Source organism: Salvelinus fontinalis, chromosome 23 (assembly GCF_029448725.1).
Source record: "Salvelinus fontinalis isolate EN_2023a chromosome 23, ASM2944872v1, whole genome shotgun sequence".
NCBI lineage: Eukaryota > Metazoa > Chordata > Actinopteri > Salmoniformes > Salmonidae > Salvelinus > Salvelinus fontinalis.
In genome coordinates, this window is record NC_074687.1 from 21432299 (window position 1) to 21452174 (window position 19876).

Sequence of the window (19876 nt, forward strand, 5' to 3'; positions counted from 1 at the left end):
TTTATACAGACATATTCTATACTTTTGGCATCTAATGAGAAGACATATGCAATAGATTTGTGTCTTATCTCCAGATGAAATAAAGGTATTATTACATTTCTACAGAACCTAACCCTTAAAGCTAAGTGAAACAGATTGAGTCTCAAGTTTTTCCATCTTCAGATATAAAAGAAAACAACAGATGAAATGATGGTACAATATCCTCTCTTTTATGAGAGTTTGAGATGACAAACACAGAGAAGTAGCTGTGGTAATGTATTTTGTTCCAGACATGACTGACTGATCTGATACCACTAATCAATATCACATTTTTTATTGGTCACATACACATATTTAGAAGATGTTATAGCGGGTGTCGTGAAATGCTTGTCTCCAAGACTGCATACACATATCCTGGAACTGATTCCAATAGTCCCAGGCCATTTCTTTTTTTTACATTTGGATATTGGACAGTATTGTATCCCCAGTATTGATGTGCAGACAACAGTCTCCTCATAGTGAGGGATCTCTACATTCACAACAGAAGCTGTAGTGCCATCTAGCCACAACTAGTAGTACTACCACTGCTATGGGATTTTTATACTAATCTGTGGACAGTATTTATTTATTTTTATATTGAATTGTTTTTATCCAAATCTTCCCTTTTACATGTGCTTATTTTTCAAAACTATGATAATTCAATTGTTAGCCATTGTACGATCATTGTTGTCACTAAAAAGTTCAATGTTGAGGATTTTATTGTGTTGAAATCGTGGTTGTGAATTCTGTTTGAATACTGTTTGAATTCATCCTTAATTCCTTGTTTTCTTGAGGTAATCGCAAGTCATAAGTGTTGGATAGATCAAAGGAAGATTGCCAACCAATGCTTTCCCTTATACAACCAATTCAGATATGTGACTACTTCAAGGAAGGGAGAAAGGAAGTATTCGAATGGGGCCTTTGTCTCCTGTTATGTATCCTTCACTACAAAGGTGCCTATGTTTTGAAACACATATAATGTATGCTCAACTTGTTTGTGTTATTGTATGCAAGAATCTTCGTCTGAAAGAGAGAGAGAGAGAGAGAGAGAGAGAGAGAGAGAGAGTGTGTGTGTGTGTGTGTGTGTGTGTGTGTGTGTGTGTGTGTGTGTGTGTGTGTGTGTGTGTGTGTGTGTGTGTGTGTGTGTGTGTGTGTGTGTGTGTGTGTGTGTGCCAGCCATCCTAAATTTCATACTGACAAATTCAGTCTTAAGTTTTTGCTTTAAGATCACAGATATGGAATTACAATAACTGTATCAAGATTTGTAAAATAAATATTTGTATGAACATTTTCAACATATTCTCATACTGTATGACTTATTTTTGGAACGCAAGTGTGTGTGCGTGTGTGTACTGCAGTGTATTTGTCTTGTGTACTATACAGAATGTGAGAAGGCGGAGAGAGAGCGAGCAAGAGAGTTAGTGGTTGTAATATGAAGGTTGAGTATAGCCATTGAGTTAATATCTGAAGGCCCCATCCCCCTACTGTGCCCTGGTCCTACGGAATACTGAGAACTCTCTCCTGCCACTACACATCTCCTCTTCTAATAGCCCACGGAAGGAGGGAGAGAACTAGCAATGAGTCAAGGAGGGAAAGAGACAGAACGATGAAGAGAACGAAACATGGAGAGAGAATAAATGAGAGAAATTGAGACTTGAGGAATTTGCATTTAAATAGGCTTTCCTCTCCCATCTGGGTGTGTAATGCTGATATTATCTCACTTTGCAGCTGTTGCATACTCAAACACACATGAATACAGAGATGGAGAGGAGGAGGAGGGGATGAAAGGGGAGAAAGTGTTGTGGAAATTGGAAAGTGTCAATAGTAATGACAAAGATCTAGCCCTTGGGAAAGGGAGAGACAGGTGTGTATTTGCACTGAATCCAGGAAGTAGAACCTAAAATGCAATTATCTACACAGAGTATATAATAGAGGGCACAGAAAAGCACACAAAGATGCCAACATTTTCAGTGACTTCAGTGAGGTTTAGGATAGTGTACAGCAGCACTTCATTGATCAAACTAAAGTTTGATTAATGTATTTGTCGTGGTTGCCAGTCATTGTTATAAATTAGTAGAATTAAGGGAAGGATGGAAAGTACTGTTTGGGGTTTTCTGAAGTATCTCTGTTGGTCAACATAGTGTTACTTCTCTCTTTCAGATAGATTTCAGTTTATCTACAGTATTTTTATCAGATTCTTGAAAAACAAAATCTGTTGATGGGTTTTCTTCTAATGCAGAAAGGTTGATTTTGGCCAGTGATGTACAGATTGTACAACATATTCTATAAAAGCATATAGATCTATTCCTCTCTCCCTGAACTCATTCACTTTGATGATAGTACAGTGAAGACTATACAACAATGTTATGAATTTTGGATTACAAATTTGTAGTTTTTTAATTATTCATCATCGCCATCATCTCCGTCGTCGTCATCATCGTCATCATCTCCGTCGTCGTCATCATCGTCGTCATCGTCATCATCTTCGTCGTCTTCATCATCATCATCGCTATCGTCTTCATCATCATCGTCGCTATCGTCTTCGTCATCATCATCGCTATCGTCTTCGTCATCATCATCGTTGTCATCTTCGTCATCATCATCGTTGTCATCGTCATCATCCTCTGTGTTGACCTTGCCAGACAGGACGTCCTCTATCCAATCCTCCAGCTCCTGGGCTGTGGGCAGGTCCTGTTCGTCTATCTCCAGCCAGATGCTGTCAGCCTGTCCAGAGGGAGGGAGAGAGAAAGAGAGGTCAAAGGTCAGGGGCCAACGTGTTTGATCTGAGTTTCATAAATTCTGGACAGGTTGCCAGCAATTTCTTATGCTGTACTGGAGCTGTTAGGGGACTCACATCAGTAACGTTGACCACACCGATCTGAGGCTTGAACAGGTCCACGTGGAAGGTCTTCTCCCAGTAGGGGATCAGCTGAGGAGAGAGGGAGAACACACTGTGAGACCTGAGAACTGTAGGGACTTGTAGAAGAGTTCCTTTAGCCCTGTCTGTCTGTCTCTGTATGTGTGTCTCACCAGGGGGAAGTCATCCGGGTCGATCCAGATGATGCTGAGACCAGGGTGGTGGGTATTGTCTCTGGCCACCTCCTTCAACAGCTCCAGGAACTCATAACCATCTGAAAAACGCATCAAGAAGGTTTGTCTGTGTTTTATCAATCCCTGAGAAGTTTGTTGAATTTCCTGGAAGCTGTGATCCATTTCAGTGATTCTCAGGTTCAGATAAGACTGATACAATGCCTACAGAAAGTATTCACACCCCTTGACTTTTTACACGTTTTGTTGTGTTATAGGCTGAATTTAAAATTACATTTAGAATTTGTGTCAGTGATCTGCACACAATGCCCCATAATGTCAAAGTGGAATTATGTTTTATAATAAAAAATGCAAACCTGAAATGTCTTAAGTCAATAACTATTCAACCCCGATGTCATGGCAAGCCTAAATAACTTCAAGAGTAAAAATGTGCTTAACAGGTCAGACAATAAGTTGCATGGACTAACTCTGTGTGCAATAATGGTATTTAACATGATTTTTGATTGACTACCCAGTCTCTGTACCCCACATACAATTATCTGTAAGGTCCATCAGTTGAGCAGTGAATTTCAAGCACAGATTCAACTACTAAGACCAGGGAGCTTTTCAATGGCTCACAAAGAAGGGCACCTATTGGTAGATTGGTTAAAAAAAAGCAGACATTGAATATCCCTTTAAAGATGGTGAAGTTATTAATTACACTTTGGATGTTGTATCAATACACCCAGTCACTACAAAGATACAGGCGTCCTTTTAACTAATTTGAGAGGAAGGAAATCGCATAGGGATTTCACAATGAGGCCATTGGTGATTTTAAACCAGTTACAGAGTTAAATGGCTGTGATAGGAGAAAAGTGAGGATGGATTGACAACATTGTACTGACACTAAATGACAGTGAAGAGAAGGAAGCCTGTACAGAATAAAAATATTCCAAAACATGCATCCTGTTTCCAATAAGGCGCTAAAGTAATACTGCAAAAAAGGTTGCAAAGAAATGTACTTTAAGTCCTGAATACAATGCATTATGTTTGGAGCCAACAACACATCACTGAGTACCACTCTTTATATTTTCAAGCATGGTGGTGGCTGCATCCTGTTATGGGTGTGCTTGTCATCAGCAAGAACTATGGAGTTTTTTTAATTAAAAAAAGAGCTAATAGCTAGGCACTGGCAAAATCCTAGAGGTAAACCTGGTTCAGTCTGCTTTCCAACAGACACTAGGAGACAAATCCACCTTTCAGCAGGACAATAACCTACAACACAAGTCAAAAAATATACACTGAAGTTACTTACGAAGAGGGGCTAGTTACAATTTTGACTTAAATCTGACTTAAATATATGGTAAGACTTGAAAATGGCTGTCTAGCAATGATCGACAACCAACTTGACAGAACTAGAAGAGTTTTTTACATGTTTAATGGGCCAATATTGTACAATCCAGGTTTGCAAAGCTCTTAGCGATTTACCCAGAAAGACTCACACCTGTAATCGCTGCCAAAGGTGATTCTAAGATGTATTGACTCAGGGGGGTTGAATACTTGTCTAATCAAAATATATTTCATTAATAAAATATACTTTTCATAATTTTTCTTTAACTTTGACATTACAGAGTATTTTGTATTGATTGTTGACAAAAAATGACAAATCAATTTTAATCCCTCTAATCTCACTTTTGAACACAAAAAAATATGGAAAAAGTCAAGGGGTGTGAATACGTTCTGAAGCAATGTGTATGAGGTTGCTCTTCTAAAAGCTATGTCACGTTCATCTCCTCGGGAACCTGTACTGCTGAGCTAAGTGTATTTATACTAATGTTTGCCTTGCTCAATACTAAAATTGTGTAATGATATTGATATAATGGCTTTTACCAGGGTCCTCCTCCTCTGCGAAGGCCACTACATGGATCCCCTCCAAATCGTCCTCCTGAGAATAACAGAAACAACATCATGAGAAGCTGTCCCAGGATTAAGGCAAGTAAAGCAAGATTGCATATCAAACACTTCTATATATTTTACATTGAGTAATTCTCTATTTAGAGGCTTAGAACTGAACTGAAAAATAATACAACTTCTCACCCAGGTCTCAAACATGTCCTCAGCACGCAGTTTTCTCAGTGTTGGTCTGAAAACAAAGACAAACAATCTTACACAACCCTATCTGTTCGGTGTCACTAATCGCACTGATCAGAGTGAAATAACTGTGTTCTGACAGCCATACTGATCCCTCTCTTACCTCCTGTGTTCAGTGACGAAGGCCACGATCTCCTCCTCAGAGTTGGGCCTGTCAGGGACAGTGACAGGCTCCTCCATGAAGGGCTCATAGAAATCCACCTCGTTCATCTTCAGGGTCAGCTCCTTGGCCACCTTAAACACCACAAACACCTTGAATCAGGACCCCATGTGCTGACCTGACAGGACCCCTACTCACAGACCAATTAGGATCCCCTGCCCTGACAGGACCCCTACTCACAAACCAATCAGGACCCCCTGCCTTGACAGGACCCCTACTCACAGACCAATCAGGACCCCCTGCCCTGACAGGACTCATACTCACAGACCAATCAGGACCCCATGCCCTGACAGGACTCCTACTCACAGACCAATCAGGACCCCCTGCCCTGCCCTGACAGGACTCCTACTCACAGACCAATCAGGACCCCCTGCCCTGCCCTGACAGGACTGCTACTCACAGACCAAGGAAACCGAATTTCAAGGTATGGATGTCAGTATACTCACAGATTTCTCAAAGGTAGCGAAGAATCTGATGTAGGGCTGGAACTGCTCTGCAGCCTCCTTGAATGCATGGTAGTCTGGAGGAGACCAGAGGTTTATGAAGAAGAGAAAGGAGAGCATTTGGTGGAGTGAGGGATGGAATTGAGGACACTTAACTTATTTTTAAGTCACTGTACTACTGTGTAACCACCTGCTACACCATTTCTTATCCATTGTGAAGAGTTGTAGACCTTCAGCATTAAAGTCTAATTCCCCGATTGGTTCTGTCAATTAGCATAGCCGTTACCGAGCATCTGTTAGCTTGTGTGTGCTAGCTGGACTATCATTAGCCTTTAAGGAGATGCCATTGACACATACAGGCACTGAAATAACTGAACACTGTTGACCCCTAGTTCTAGGCTCCCACAGTTGGTCAGGGGCGAGACAGCCTTTGTTGTGCTCATCATGAGTGCGGTGCTGCATCTTAGGATAAATGGGAAAACATTTGGGCCTCACAGCTGTCTGTGGAGGGAGGGTAAAATTGGTCATGAAGCTCGTGTAGCTCAGTTGGTAGAGCATGGCACTTGCAGCACCAGGGTTGTGGGTTTGATTCCCATGGCGAACCAGTATGAAAAAAAAGTATTAAAATGTCTGCATTCACTACTGCAAGTCGCCCTTGATAAGAGCATCTGCTAAATGACTGAAATGAAATCCGTGGTGGTGGGGAGTTTAAAAATGCTCTGGTCATTATCAAGCCCAGGGGATCATCCAATAGCAGTCCAACCCCTGCCATCACACATAAACACAGACAGACTGGCAAAAACACTCACTCACGTTCTGATTTGTCGTTCTTGAAGTAGCCAATAAGACGGATGTGTTCCTCCATCCTGTCGAAGGCCCTCAGCTCCAGAGTATTTCCTATCACCTCCACGGGCTCCTCCAACAGCTAGAGAGAGAAGAGAAAGATTGTTGTACAGGGAAAGGGACACAACAGCAAGCTGATCCTAGATCTGTGCCTAGTCTCAATGAGGCACTCACGTCTAGTAGGAACTCCACCAGGGTGTCTGCGGAGAGCAGGCCATCAAACTCAATCACACGGTCTCCCTTGAACACGTACACACTTCCCTCTTCCACCAGGCCTGGGTCATAGTTTAGGGTTCAGGGGGTCAAATACAGACCATTATTTACAGCCATTCACTGAAGGCTGTACAAGAGCCTTTTGGTGCTTCATAGTCATGCGGTATCATACTATTTGGCAACTATAGTGCAGGCTGATGTGTTAATGTGTTTTCTTACCCAGCTTCTTGGCAACCTTGACGTCTTCGTGGGAGTCAACCATTCCAAACCCAATCTCCTTTTCCTCCATAACCTGGGCAGCAAGCTGGAGATGACAAAAGACAGTTACGTCAACATCATCATAACACTAAAATTGGAACAGTGTCAAATAGATCTTACATCTGCCATTACTGGTACAGATGTAAGATCTTTATTTGATCACTCTTTTGTTGTTGAGAAATTTCCTATACAGCAGGCAATGCAAACTTGTAGTGTATTCTAAGTTTAAAAAGGCTTCTAAAGTGTGTTAGTTCCACTTTAAAATGTCAGACTTGATTTTCCCTAACAAAAAATGTATCAACCCCTACCAAAAATGTCCATTAATTATAACCCACATAATAATTCACATTTTCTTTTGCTGCATGATTATTTTCCTGCTGTAGCAAACTGGTTCAAATTAAGATTCTACGTCTGTATGTGCTCACAAACTGTGATCCAGTTTGAAGCATTGACAAAACATTGAAGCTTTTTTTAAACTTTAATCAATCATATCTAGGAAAGAACCCTAGAGAGAGAGAGAGAGAGACACTGCTGACCTATAATTTAAATCAAATCAAATTGTATTGGTCGCATACACATATTTGCACACACACACACACACACACACACACACACACACACACACACGTGCATAATCTGCGACTGTAAGTCGGCACTGGGACAGACAGGACTGAGATGAGCCTTAATTGGAGTGACGTTATTGAGTAGATAACAGTCCAGAGAACAGAAAAGCCCGAAGGCGACACACACACAGAGGGAGACAGTTCTAGAATGACTAAAAGTGCACAGCTCTACATGTACTGTACATGCAAACTAGAATGCTGCTGCCATTGTGGTCTCAATTAGGTGAGGCTCTGTCAGTCAAGGCCTTGAGCTCTGACAGGTCCCAGGTCAAACTTGGGCTCCTAAGAATACCTGACTGACAGAAATATCAGGAGGGGAACACTGATGTGTCTGTCTTTATCCAGATAATACGGTGACAGCTGATCATTTAGGGCTTTGAACATCATGTTTGAAAAAAATGATATAGAGGCAGGGGGAATATGCATTAGTTGTAGACAAGAAGAAGGGATTGTGTTTTTTGCAGCTCAGCAAAACTGTACACACCTTAAAAGGGATATGCTGTACAGTGTACATCTCTCAACTAGCAAACCAAAAGCAAACCAAAACCAATGAACACAAACAGAAAACTACAATTTAGTGTACATGCAACATGAAACAAGTAGCCTTTGTCCAAGCATGAGATACATTATGTCAATGATACATTGACAGAGTGACGAAGAAAGATCAGATAGGCTGTGGACTCTTCAAACAAATCTCACTCTGTAAGCGCCTTATGTCATGACGTCACCTGCTTGGGTATTGCAAACCCCATCCCCCCTCCCTGCCTTTCCCTTTCCTCCTTCAACCCATGCTGTGATCACAGAGAGACGTCGTAAATTCCTGAGAATCTCCTCATGGCCAAACAGTATTAGAGAGGGTAAACTTTCAGGACAAAGGAATTTTCTCCCACCTCACAGAACTTGAGGTACGAACATATTACATGTTCCTGCAAAAGTATAAAAGATCGGTGGAGAGTCCAGCTATTAACATGCCCAGTGGTCACCATGTGGGAAACTCATGAGAGACTGTGGGACTACATTACCATACCGCTGTTTATATAATAACCTCAGATATGAGGTTTACATCTGTTTGTTGTATAAAATGAATGAGTGAGTATGATACTGTTTGTATAATTGTGTAATATGATTTTGGACTGTTTAATTAAGAAAAATACAAATCCCTTTTTGATTTGAACTAAACCCGAGGACCTGCCCCTGAGCCAGTTGGGTCAGACATCCAAGGACAGCCCCTTTCTGCAATTCCGAATAAAACCCAACTCTGAGAAATGATCAGCAGACCATGTTTTTTCTCCATAGGAGGAGAACGAAGGTTAAGTACCATTGCTGAATCTTTAACCATACCACGTGGTCAAACTCTTATACGAATAAGAACAAGTTTTGATATTGACTACTAGTCTGCAGCTAGGAATTCAGTATCATTGAACGCGAAGAAAGACAACCGCCGAAACATACAATTCTATAACGAATGTCACTCTGAACTATCCACAATAACCGAGACAGAAGGAACTCCAACAGAAACTAACTTCACTCTAACGATCAAGACGACACACACCGAGCGTAAATATATATATATTGATCGCAATTGTTCCCGAATGAGTGAGCGTTCATGTGTAAGGATTAGCATGTCAATTGTTATAATTATGGACTCTGTAGTGAATTCTTAGTCGAACGCAATTCTCCCTTTTGTCTAACGAGCCGCCATGCCGGTTCAGCCACTAGGGCATATTTCTCCCATTTCATGTAACCCTTTTTAAGTTTGTTTGTTTGTTTATGCATATCTGTGAATTAATTAATTAGTAATAAATAAATGATTTAAGACAATTGATGTATGGATGACTCATAGTGAAGACTGGGTTCGTGCAGATAATCAACAATTTACGACGTTTGGAATGAGACTAACGTGAGGTAAAAAATAAATAAATCATTAATCAGAAGACTATTGATCAGATATGAAAATATCTGAATGGTTATATTGGGAAATTATAACTTTGTAATCTAATAACTTTCCCTGGTGCCCTCGAATTCATAGTTAATTAGTTACGTTATTACTCAAGTGATCGCGTAATCCCTAATTACAGGAATCTTTGATAAAAACTTCTTCAATTTAATGATAGCAAAGACACGACACTTATAAAATAATGCAACATGGATGTAATCTCCAGACCTGGGTTCTAATACATGTGTACTTGATTATTTGTTATGTAGATCTTTTCCATGTATTTCAGTATGTTGAAATAATGTGTCCCGAATCAACTACTTATATTGGAAGTATTTGAAAGTATTTTCAAATAATTTCCTATACAAAGACTACTTTTAAAAGTATTTCTAAAAACATTTTCAAATTGCCAACAGACCTGGTTCAAATGCATGGGTGTATTTTAATAGTTGTTATAAATACTGTGTATTTGAGTAATTCCAATATTAAACTATTTACGTTTTCAGCAACAACATATCTAAATACTTACTTCCAAATGTTTTTGAAAGTAATTTAAATACCCTAAATACTTTTAGAACCCAGATATGGTAATCTTATACAGAGATATTTTAGTGAAGCAAAAGAGCAAGTCCAGTTAATTATGATTACTCTGGACCCTAACCCTAGTGCAGTATTTTGGGGTATTTTATTAGGATCCCCATTAGCTTTTGCGATAGCAGCAGCTACTCTTCCTGGGGTCCACACAAAACATGAAACATTAAATAATACAGAACATTACTGGACAAGAACATCTCAAGGTCAGAACTGCATAGATCCTGTCTGGTTGGCGGCTCTGGCAGATCCTGTCTGGTTGGCGGCTCTGGCAGATCCTGTCTGGTTGGCGGCTCTGGCAGATCCTGTCTGGTTGGCGGCTCTGGCAGATCCTGTCTGACGGACGGCTCTAGCGGCTCCTGTCTGGCTGGCGGCTCTAGCGGCTCCTGTCTGGCGGACGGCTCAGTAGGCTCATGGCAGACGGGCGGCTTTGCAGGCTCATGGCAGACGGGCGGCTTTGCAGGCTCATGGCAGACGGATGGCTCAGATGGCGCTGGGGAGACGGATGGCTCAGATGGCGCTGGGGAGACGGATGGCTCAGATGGCGCTGGGGAGACGGATGGCTCAGATGGCGCTGGGGAGACGGGCAGTTCAGTCATCGCCGTGCAGACGGCAGACTCCTGCCGGCTGAGGCGCACTGTAGGCCTGGTGCGTGGTGCCGGGACTGGTGGCACCGGGCTGGGGACACGCATCTCAGGGCTAGTGCGGGGAGAAGGAACAGGGCATACTGGACCCTGGGAGCGCACATTAGGCCTAGTGCGTGGTGCCGGAACTGGTGGTACCGGGCTGGGGACACGCATCTCAGGGCTAGTGCGGGGAGCAGGAACAGGGCATACTGGACCCTGGGGACGCACATTAGGCCTAGTGCGTGGGGCCGGAACTGGTGGTACCGGACTGGGGACACGCATCTCAGGGCTAATGCGGGGAGCAGCAACAGGACGCACAGGACTCTGGGTATACACAGGAGGCTTGGTGCGTAATTTAGGCACTGGTGGTAAAGGGCTGGAGACACGCACCATAAGGCTAGTGCGTGGAGGAGGCACTGGTTGTACTGGGCTGGGGACCGTCACAGGAGAGTTAGTACATAGGGCTAATATAGGAGGTGCAGGACTAGGGAGGCGTACAGGAGGCCTGGTTCGTGGGACTGTCCTTTCCAGACGGTTAGCACGCACATCAGGACGAGCATGTAGAGCTGACTCAGGTAACCTCACATCCCGCACACGCTCTGTCGGGTGGATCTTGTGCCTCACGCACCAACACAGCAGCTCCCTCATTTCACTCTCTTCCAACCTCCCCAATAAATCCTTAACCGTCTCTGCATCATTCCCATTGCTCCCCTCCAATCTCAGCCCGACTGGCTCAGGTTCCCTCTTAGAGGAAGCACGGGAAGCACGGGAAGTTGACGCAGTTCTCCCATCTGGACTCGCCACATTCCCCATGAGCCCCTCCCCAAGAAATTTTTGGGTATTACTCACGGGTCTCCAGCCTTGCTTCCTTGCTGCCTCCTCATATCGCCTCCTCTCGGCTTTCGCTGCCTCCAGCTCTTCACGAGGGAGGCGATATTCTCCAGGTTGAGCCCAAGGTCCCTTTCCTTCCAATTCGTCCTCCCATCTCCAGAAATCCTGTGTAGGTAGGTCCTGTTGCCGCCTTCCATGCCGCTTGGTCCTATGTTGAGTAATTCTGTCACGATCGTGTGGGGGATTGACGGACCAAAACGCAGCAGTTGGAAAATAAGCCATCTTCTTTTATTTTAAAAGATGACAAAAATAAACACGAAACACTTTAACAAAACGAACAAAACAACAAAACGACCGTGAAGCTACAAACGTTGTGCACATACATACAGGCTACAAACGTTCTACATAGACAATTACTCACAACCAATGAGAGCCCATGGCCACCCTAAATAAGGCTCCCAATCAGAGACAACCGAAATCAGCTGTCTCTAATTGGGAACTCATTCAGGCAACCATAGACTCTCCTAGACAACTAAACATACATAGACAACGCTAGACATCTACACTCAACACAAACCCATATACTACACCCCATAACCCCTTTACCATATAAACACCCAAAACTAACAAAACATAAACATTCCCCATGTCACACCCTGACCTAACTAAAATAATAAAGAAAACAAAGAATACTAAGGCCAGGGCGTGACACTCTAACACAAGCCATGAGGAGCACAGGACAGCTAGGGAGAGGAGCTTAGGCTAAAGCAGCCCACTGTAGCCCACTGTCACAGCTCAGATATCACACTGTTGCAGTAGGATACTACACTGACACTTTACTTGAAGTAGCTTCTTATGACGTGCTGATTACATTAGAAACATATTCATAGCACATTAGACTGTAGATGCAGTCATAGGTCATTATGAAATGCTATAATCAATTAGCTAACCCTATAGCTATTCAATAACATTTGAATTGATATAGTATCTTAAATTTCAAAGCAAAACAGGGAGAGAGACAGACACTGCAATGCCCTTCACATGTATAGTTCAATAACATACAGTGCATGAGTGCCGGTCCTATTTCTGCCTGCGGCAGAGAGCTGGGGTGAATGACATACATTACAACGGGAGTGAAGTGGAGAATGAATTAACAGAAATGACCTTAACTGACAGAACTGGGCAGCCTCTCTCTCACACACACACACACACACACACTCTCTCTCTCTCACACACACACACACTCACACACACACACACACACACACACACACACACACACACACACACACACACACACACACACACACACACACACACACACACACACACACACACACACACACACACACACACACACACACACACACACACACACACACAGACACACAGACACACAGAGACACAGACACAGAAACACAGACACAGACAGACACACAGACACAGACAGACACACAGACACAGACACAGACACAGACACAGAGACACAGACACACACACAGACACAGACACAGACACAGACACACACACACAGACACAGAGACAGACAGACAACATTGATGTCTGTCAGTGTGTTGAAATCCTGGAAACAAGCAGAGCAGACACACATGGATTGATTTCTGTCTCTATACATTTATCTCAGACAAGCTTAGGGATTTGGAGACAGAGTGGAAGACAAAGATAAACGGGAATCAGAGTTAGTAAGACAGACAGACAGACAGACAGACAGACAGACAGACAGACAGACAGACAGATAGACAGACAGACAGACAGACAGACAGACAGACAGACAGACAGACAGAGACATTTAGTGTACAAAACATTAAAACCTTCCCACAGGGATGTCCTTTGGGTGCTGGACCATTGATGATACACACAGGAAACTGTTGAGGGTGAAAAACCCAGCAGCGTTGCCGTTTTTTACACAAACCAGTGCAACTGGCACCTACTACCATATCGCGTTCAAAGGCACTCAAATCTTTTGTCTTGCCCATTCACCCTCTGAATGGCACACATACACAATCCATGTCTTGATTGTCTCAAGGCTTAAAAATTATTCTAAAACTTGTCTCCTCCCCTTCATCTACACTGATTGAAGTGGATTTAACAATTTACATTAATAAGGGATCACCTGGTCAGTCTTTGTCATGGAAAGAGCAGGTGTTCATAATGTTTTGTATATTCACATTAAAGGAAATCTCCCCTCAAAACTATATTTTGGTATTTATTTAATTAATCCAGTGTTGATACAGTCCTAAAATGTTTTGGATGTCCGTGGTCAAGTTTTAAAGATGTTGGAATTTCAAGAAGCAAATGCCGCGTTCAACTAATTAGAAAGTCAAAAATGTCAGAGTTCCGACTAGCCTGTGAACGCAGCAATAGTTTCACATGCCACATCATCAGGATGATTGTCACGTTCCTGACCTGTTTTCTGTTAGTTTGTGTATGTGTTAGCTGGTCAGGACGTGAGTTTGGGTGGGCAGTCTATGTTTTCTGTTTCTATGTTGGTTTAAGGGTGACCTGATATGGCTCTCAATTAGAGGCAGGTGGTTTTCATTTCCTCTGATTGAGAGCCATATTAAGGTAGGTGTTTTCACACTGTTTGTTTGTGGGTGGTTGTCTCCTGTGTCTGTGTGATGTTACGCCACATGGGACTGTTTCGGTTTTGTTTGTTCGGTTTATGTAGTCTGTTCCTGTTTTCATGCGTTCTTCGTTATACGTAAGTTCTTATGTTCAGGTGCGTCTACGTCGTTTGTTGTTTTGTAGTTATTCAAGTATAGTTCGTTTTCTGTCTATGTCGTGTCTTGTTTAAATCAATAAATCATGTCATCATACCTCGCTGCATATTGGTCTTCAGATCCCTCTCTCCTCTCCTCGTCTGAGGAGGAGGAGGATTTAGAGTATCGTTACAATGATGCAAAAAAAATATATATATAATAATTTTGATGATGTGTCAAGTGTCACTTTGCTTCTTGAAAGTCCAAAATCTTGAAAACTTGACTGTTGACATGCAAAACATTTTGGGACTGTGAATAAAAAAAGACCAAAAGATAGTTTTTTTGTGTATTTTTCCTTTAACTAATCAAAAGAGAGCCATCGTGCTCTCCCAGAAGCTTGGCTGGTGTGTAAAACCTGCAAATTCAGACAAATAAAGAGGTGTAATGGGTTCGCACTCCAAAATATGTTGCATATTGCTTCATTCATTATTCAATGTTAAATTTGTTTAACTGCATCAGGGATAGCGTACACAGACGTTTCGGAGTTATAGTGTGTAGGTCTGTAATTCAGTGTGTAGGTCTGTAATTGAACACAGCATTTGTAAACAACAACAAACGAGCAGCAGGAGATGTTTTTCATTCACAGTGACATGTAATGAAGTACGCTTTATGCAACATATTTTGGAGTGTGAACCCAATATACCTCTTTATTTTTCCTTTAACCCTACTCAGCAAACCACTCAGTAAGTTGTGAGCTACGTGCCCATTGGAACACTGTAATGTCTTGGTAATGTAAATTATTTATGGAGTACTACTGTAGGTCTAGCTGACCCGGTGACCCCAGACTGTTAAATCACCTCAGTCCACCCCAGGTATTCCCCCTCCCTAGTGACTCTTTTTCTCCTCCACCCACCATCTCTTTCTCCTCCTCATCTCTTTCTCCTCCTCCTCATCTCTTTCTCCTCTCTTCCTCCTCCTCCTCATCTCTTTCTCCTCCTCCTCCTCATCTCTTTCTCCTCCTCCTCATCTCTTTCTCCTCCTCATCCTCCTCCTCATCTCTTCTCTTCCTCCTCCTCATCTCTTTCTCCTCCTCCTCATCTCTTTCTTCTCCTCCTCATCTCTTTCTCCTCCTCCTCCTCCTCCTCATCTATTTCTCCTCCTCCTCATCTCTTTCTCTTCCTCCTCCTCATCTCTTTCTCCTCCTCCTCATCTCTTTCTTCTACTCTTCATCTCTTTCTTCTCCTCCTCATCTCTTTCTTCTCTTCCTCCTCCTCCTCTTCTCTTTCTCCTGCTCCTCCTCATCTCTTCCTCCTCCTCCTTATCTCTTTTTCCTCCTCCTCATCTCTTCTCTTCCTCCTCCTCATCTCTTTCTCCTCCTCCTCATCTCTTTCTTCTCCTCCTCATCTCTTTCTCCTCCTCCTCATCTCTTTCTCCTCCTCTTCATCTCTTTCTTCTCCTCCTCATCTCTTTCTTCTCTTCCTCCTCCTCCTCCTCATCTCTTTCTCCTGCTCCTCCTCCTCATCTCTTCCTCCTCCTCCTTATCTCTTTTTCCTCCTCCTCTCCTTCTCCTCCTCCTCCTCATCTCTTTCTCCTCCTCCTCATCTCGTTTTCCTCCTCCTCATCTCTTTCTCCTCCTCCTCCTCATCTCTTTCTCCTCCTCCGCCTCATCTCTTTCTCCTCCTCTTCCTCCTCCTCCTCATCACTTCTCTTCCTCCTCCTCCTCATCTCTTTCTCCTCCTCTTCATCTCTTTCTCCTCCTCCTCATCTCTTTCTTCTCCTCATCTCTTTTTCCTCCTCCTCCTCATCTCTTTCTCCTCCTCCTCATCTCTTTCTCCTCCTCCTCATCTCTTCCTCCTCCTCCTCCTCATCTCTTTCTCCTCCTCCTCCATCTCTTTCTCCTCATCTCTTTCTCCTCCTCCTCCTCATCTCTTTCTCCTCCTCCTCCTCATCTCTTTCTCCTCCTCCTCCTCATCTTTCTCTTCCTCCTCCTCATCTCTTTCTCCTCCTCCTCCTCATCTCTTTCTCCTCCTCCTCCTCATCTCTTTCTCCTCCTCCTCCTCATCTTTCTCTTCCTCCTCCTCATCTCTTTCTCCTCCTCCTCCTCATCTCTTTTTCTTCCTCCTCCTCATCTCTTCCTCCTCCTCCTCATCTCTTTCTCTTTCTCCTCCTCATTTCTTTCTCTTTCTCCTCCTCCTCCTCATCTCTTCCTCCTCTATTTTTCCTCCTCCTCATCTCTTTCTCCTCCTCCTCCTCATCTCTTTCTCTTTCTCCTCCTCATCTCTTTCTCCTCCTCCTCATCTCTATCTCTTCCTCCTCCTCATCTCTTTCTTCTCCTCTTCATTTCTTTCTCCTCCTCCTCCTCATCCTCATATGTTCCCTCTCCCACATCCTCCTCCCCCACCATCTCCCTTTTCCTCCCCTCCTCCTCCTCTTCCTCATTCTCATCAAGCTTACCTCCAGCACCATCTCAGTCATCTGGTGTTGTTTCTGCAGCTCCTTGCCGTCAGGGATGGGTTTGTGGTATAGCAGACAGAGAATGCTGTATTTCTTCATAGCCTTCTTGTAGTTCTTGTCATTGATGTCGATGACCCTGTCATTCCCGTCATAGCGAGGGAACTCCAGGCCCTTCTCGGTCTGGACGAGGGGCGCCAGGGACAGGGACAGGCACGGGACCAGGAGCAGCCACAGGGAACGCATGGTCTGAGTTCGGAACGACCAGGCACCCAGAGAATCACAGAGTAACCTTCACTAGTTACTGCCTCCGCAAGAGCGCTTAGGCTTAGGAAAGAAAACAAACTCTCCAAAATGTTAAAATAATTTTTAAAACAACAATAGAAAGACAGGTGGAGAATAACAGGTTGCCCTTCAATTGCTGTATAAATCTCCTTGAGTTTCCTTCCAAGCCGCCCTCTAACGCCTAACGCTTGTTCAGGAACCTGCGACCCTCTCTCTCCCCGTTTCGCTCCCTCTCTCCTGCCGAGACAAAGGGAAAGAACAGCCCTGACAGGCCTGGAGCGCGCTGGGGGGCTGGATACCGTACATAGCAGCACCCCTCTCCCCCTGCCCACCACACACAGGCCCATTTTTAGGAGACCAGTTGTTTAGGTGCTAAAAATAAATAGGTGAGAGAGCGAAAGAGAGAGAAAGGACGACAGGAGATAGTGGGTTTTACACTGGGCCTCAGCTCTCTGCTCACACACCATGATGTCTCTATTTGGCATGTTGGGAGGAATGAGGAGATTTGGGGTGATAGTAATCTGGGGACTACATGTCTAAAGTCCTATCTGTCACAGTGTAGATTGGGTTAGTTACCACGAGCATAAAAAGAGCCTCCTGAGCAGGGCCCAGGGGCGTAAACTGGGTATTCCGAACAGGTTAGAATTATGCTAACAGTGTCCCACACCACATTATCTAGTGTAAGTTAATAGATGCTAATGTAGTGACAGGATAATGGACAGCACTAACAGGTTGCCTGATGGCAACTAGAATATCATTGAGATAGATTTATAGTAATTACTTTAAAGTAACTGCCCAGTGAAAATCGCACTTTTCAAAGTTCATATTCTGTTGTCACTTTGGGGGAAAAACGTGCCCAATTTAAACGGCCTCGTACTCAATTCTTGCTCGTACAATATGCATATTATTATTACTATTGGATAGAAAACACTCTCTAGTTTCTAAAACCGTTTGAATTATATCTGTAAGTAAAACAGAACTCATTTGGCACAAACTTCCTGACCAGGAAGTGGAAAATCTGAAATCGATGCTCTCTTCTGGGTCCTGCCTATAAATGGGCATGATACCTATTAGTATACATGCACGTCATACACCTTTCCCTGGATGTCAAGATGCAGTGAGAGAAGAAATTGAGTGTTTATCTTGGTCTGAGATGGAATACGTCCTCTTGGAATGACGTGTCACCCATTTTTTGTTTTCAGGAAGGTGCGAAGTTGGTCCTGGATTTGCCTTCTGAATAGCTGTCGTTATAGGCGACTACTATCTCCGGCTTTGATTTGATTTGATACATGTGACAATATCATCGTAAAGTATGTTTTTTCAATATAGTTTTATTAGATTTTAGAAATTTATTCGGGATGTTAGGCGTGTTGCGTTGTGTGCCTTTGTTCAGAAAGGAGAGCTTCGCGCCACTTGGCTAGTGCGCTTGCTAATTCAAGAGGGAAAATGGACGTTCTAAATCCAAACAACGATTGTTCTTGACAAAGGACACCTTGTACAACATTCTGATGGAAGATCAGCAAAAGTAGGAAACGTTTTATGATGCTATTTCATATATCTGTCGAACTGTGTACTAGTAGTTTTGCGCCCAGGTTTTGGCCACTCTCTCGCTATAACATAAGCCTTATGTCGTCATGAAGATATTTTTAGAATTCTAACACTGCGATTGCATTAAGAACTAGTGTATCTATCATTTCCTATACAACATGTATTTTTTTGTAATGTTTATGAATAGCTATTTGGTCAGAATAGGTGAGAGTCTAATAGAAATATCCGAACATTCTGGGAAAAAGAAGCTACGTTAGCATAATGGATAACCTCTGATTTCAGATCTAAATATGCACATTTTCGAACAAAACATAAGTGTATGTATAACCTGATGTTATAGGACTGTCATCTGAGGAAGGTTTATGAAGGTTAGTGAAAATTAATATCTTTTGCTGGTTTATTCGCTAACGCTAGCGTGCCTATTGCTATCGCTAACGTGCCTTGATGAATGAATGCGGTTGTGTGGTAGGCTATTGTAGTAAGCTAATATAATGCTATATTGTGTTTTCGCTGTAAAACACTTAAAAAATCTGAAATATTGGCTGGATTAACAAGATGCTTGTCTTTCATTTGCTGTACACAATGCATTTTTCAGAAATGTTTTATGATGAGTATTTAGGTATTCCACGTTGGTCTCTATAATTACTCTCGCTGCTTCGGTCCTATTTTTGACGGTAGCTGTGATGGTAGCTGCAATGTAAAACTGATTTATACCTCAAATATGCACATTTTTCGAACAAAACATAGATTTATTGTATAACATGTTATAAGACTGTCATCTGATGAAATTGGTTCTTGGTTAGTTAGGTTGGCTTTGTGCATGCTACCTGTGCTGTGAAAAATGTCTGTCCTTCTTTGTATTTGGTGGTGAGCTAACATAAATATACGTGCTGTTTTCGCTGTAAAACATTTTAAAAATCGGACATGTTGGCTGGATTCACAAGATGTGTACCTTTCATTTGCTGTATTGGACTTGTTAATGTGTGAAAGTTAAATATTTCAAAAAAATATATTTTGAATTTCGCACTCTGCCTTTCTTTTTTTTTCTTTTTTTAAAAAGATTTATCCCATTTTCTCCCCAATTTTCGTGGTATCCAATCGCTAGTAATTACTATCTTGTCTCATCGCTACAACTCCCGTACGGGCTCGGGAGAG

The 19876-nt window shown here is 42.7% G+C and overlaps 1 protein-coding gene across 1 annotated transcript; it reads right to left on the reverse strand.

The window, feature by feature from the left end:
- Positions 1-32: 32 nt before the first annotated feature.
- Positions 33-17410, reverse strand: LOC129821010 (calsequestrin-2-like). Its single transcript, XM_055878208.1, has 11 exons — positions 16892-17410; positions 7075-7159; positions 6817-6917; positions 6613-6724; positions 5803-5876; positions 5300-5430; positions 5143-5188; positions 4936-4990; positions 3049-3149; positions 2873-2947; positions 33-2742 (listed from the first exon to the last, which is right to left on the reverse strand). Exons 1-11 carry the CDS (start codon positions 17132-17134, stop codon positions 2419-2421), a joined length of 1347 nt encoding a protein of 448 aa, XP_055734183.1. The 5' UTR covers positions 17135-17410; the 3' UTR covers positions 33-2418.
- Positions 17411-19876: the final 2466 nt, after the last annotated feature.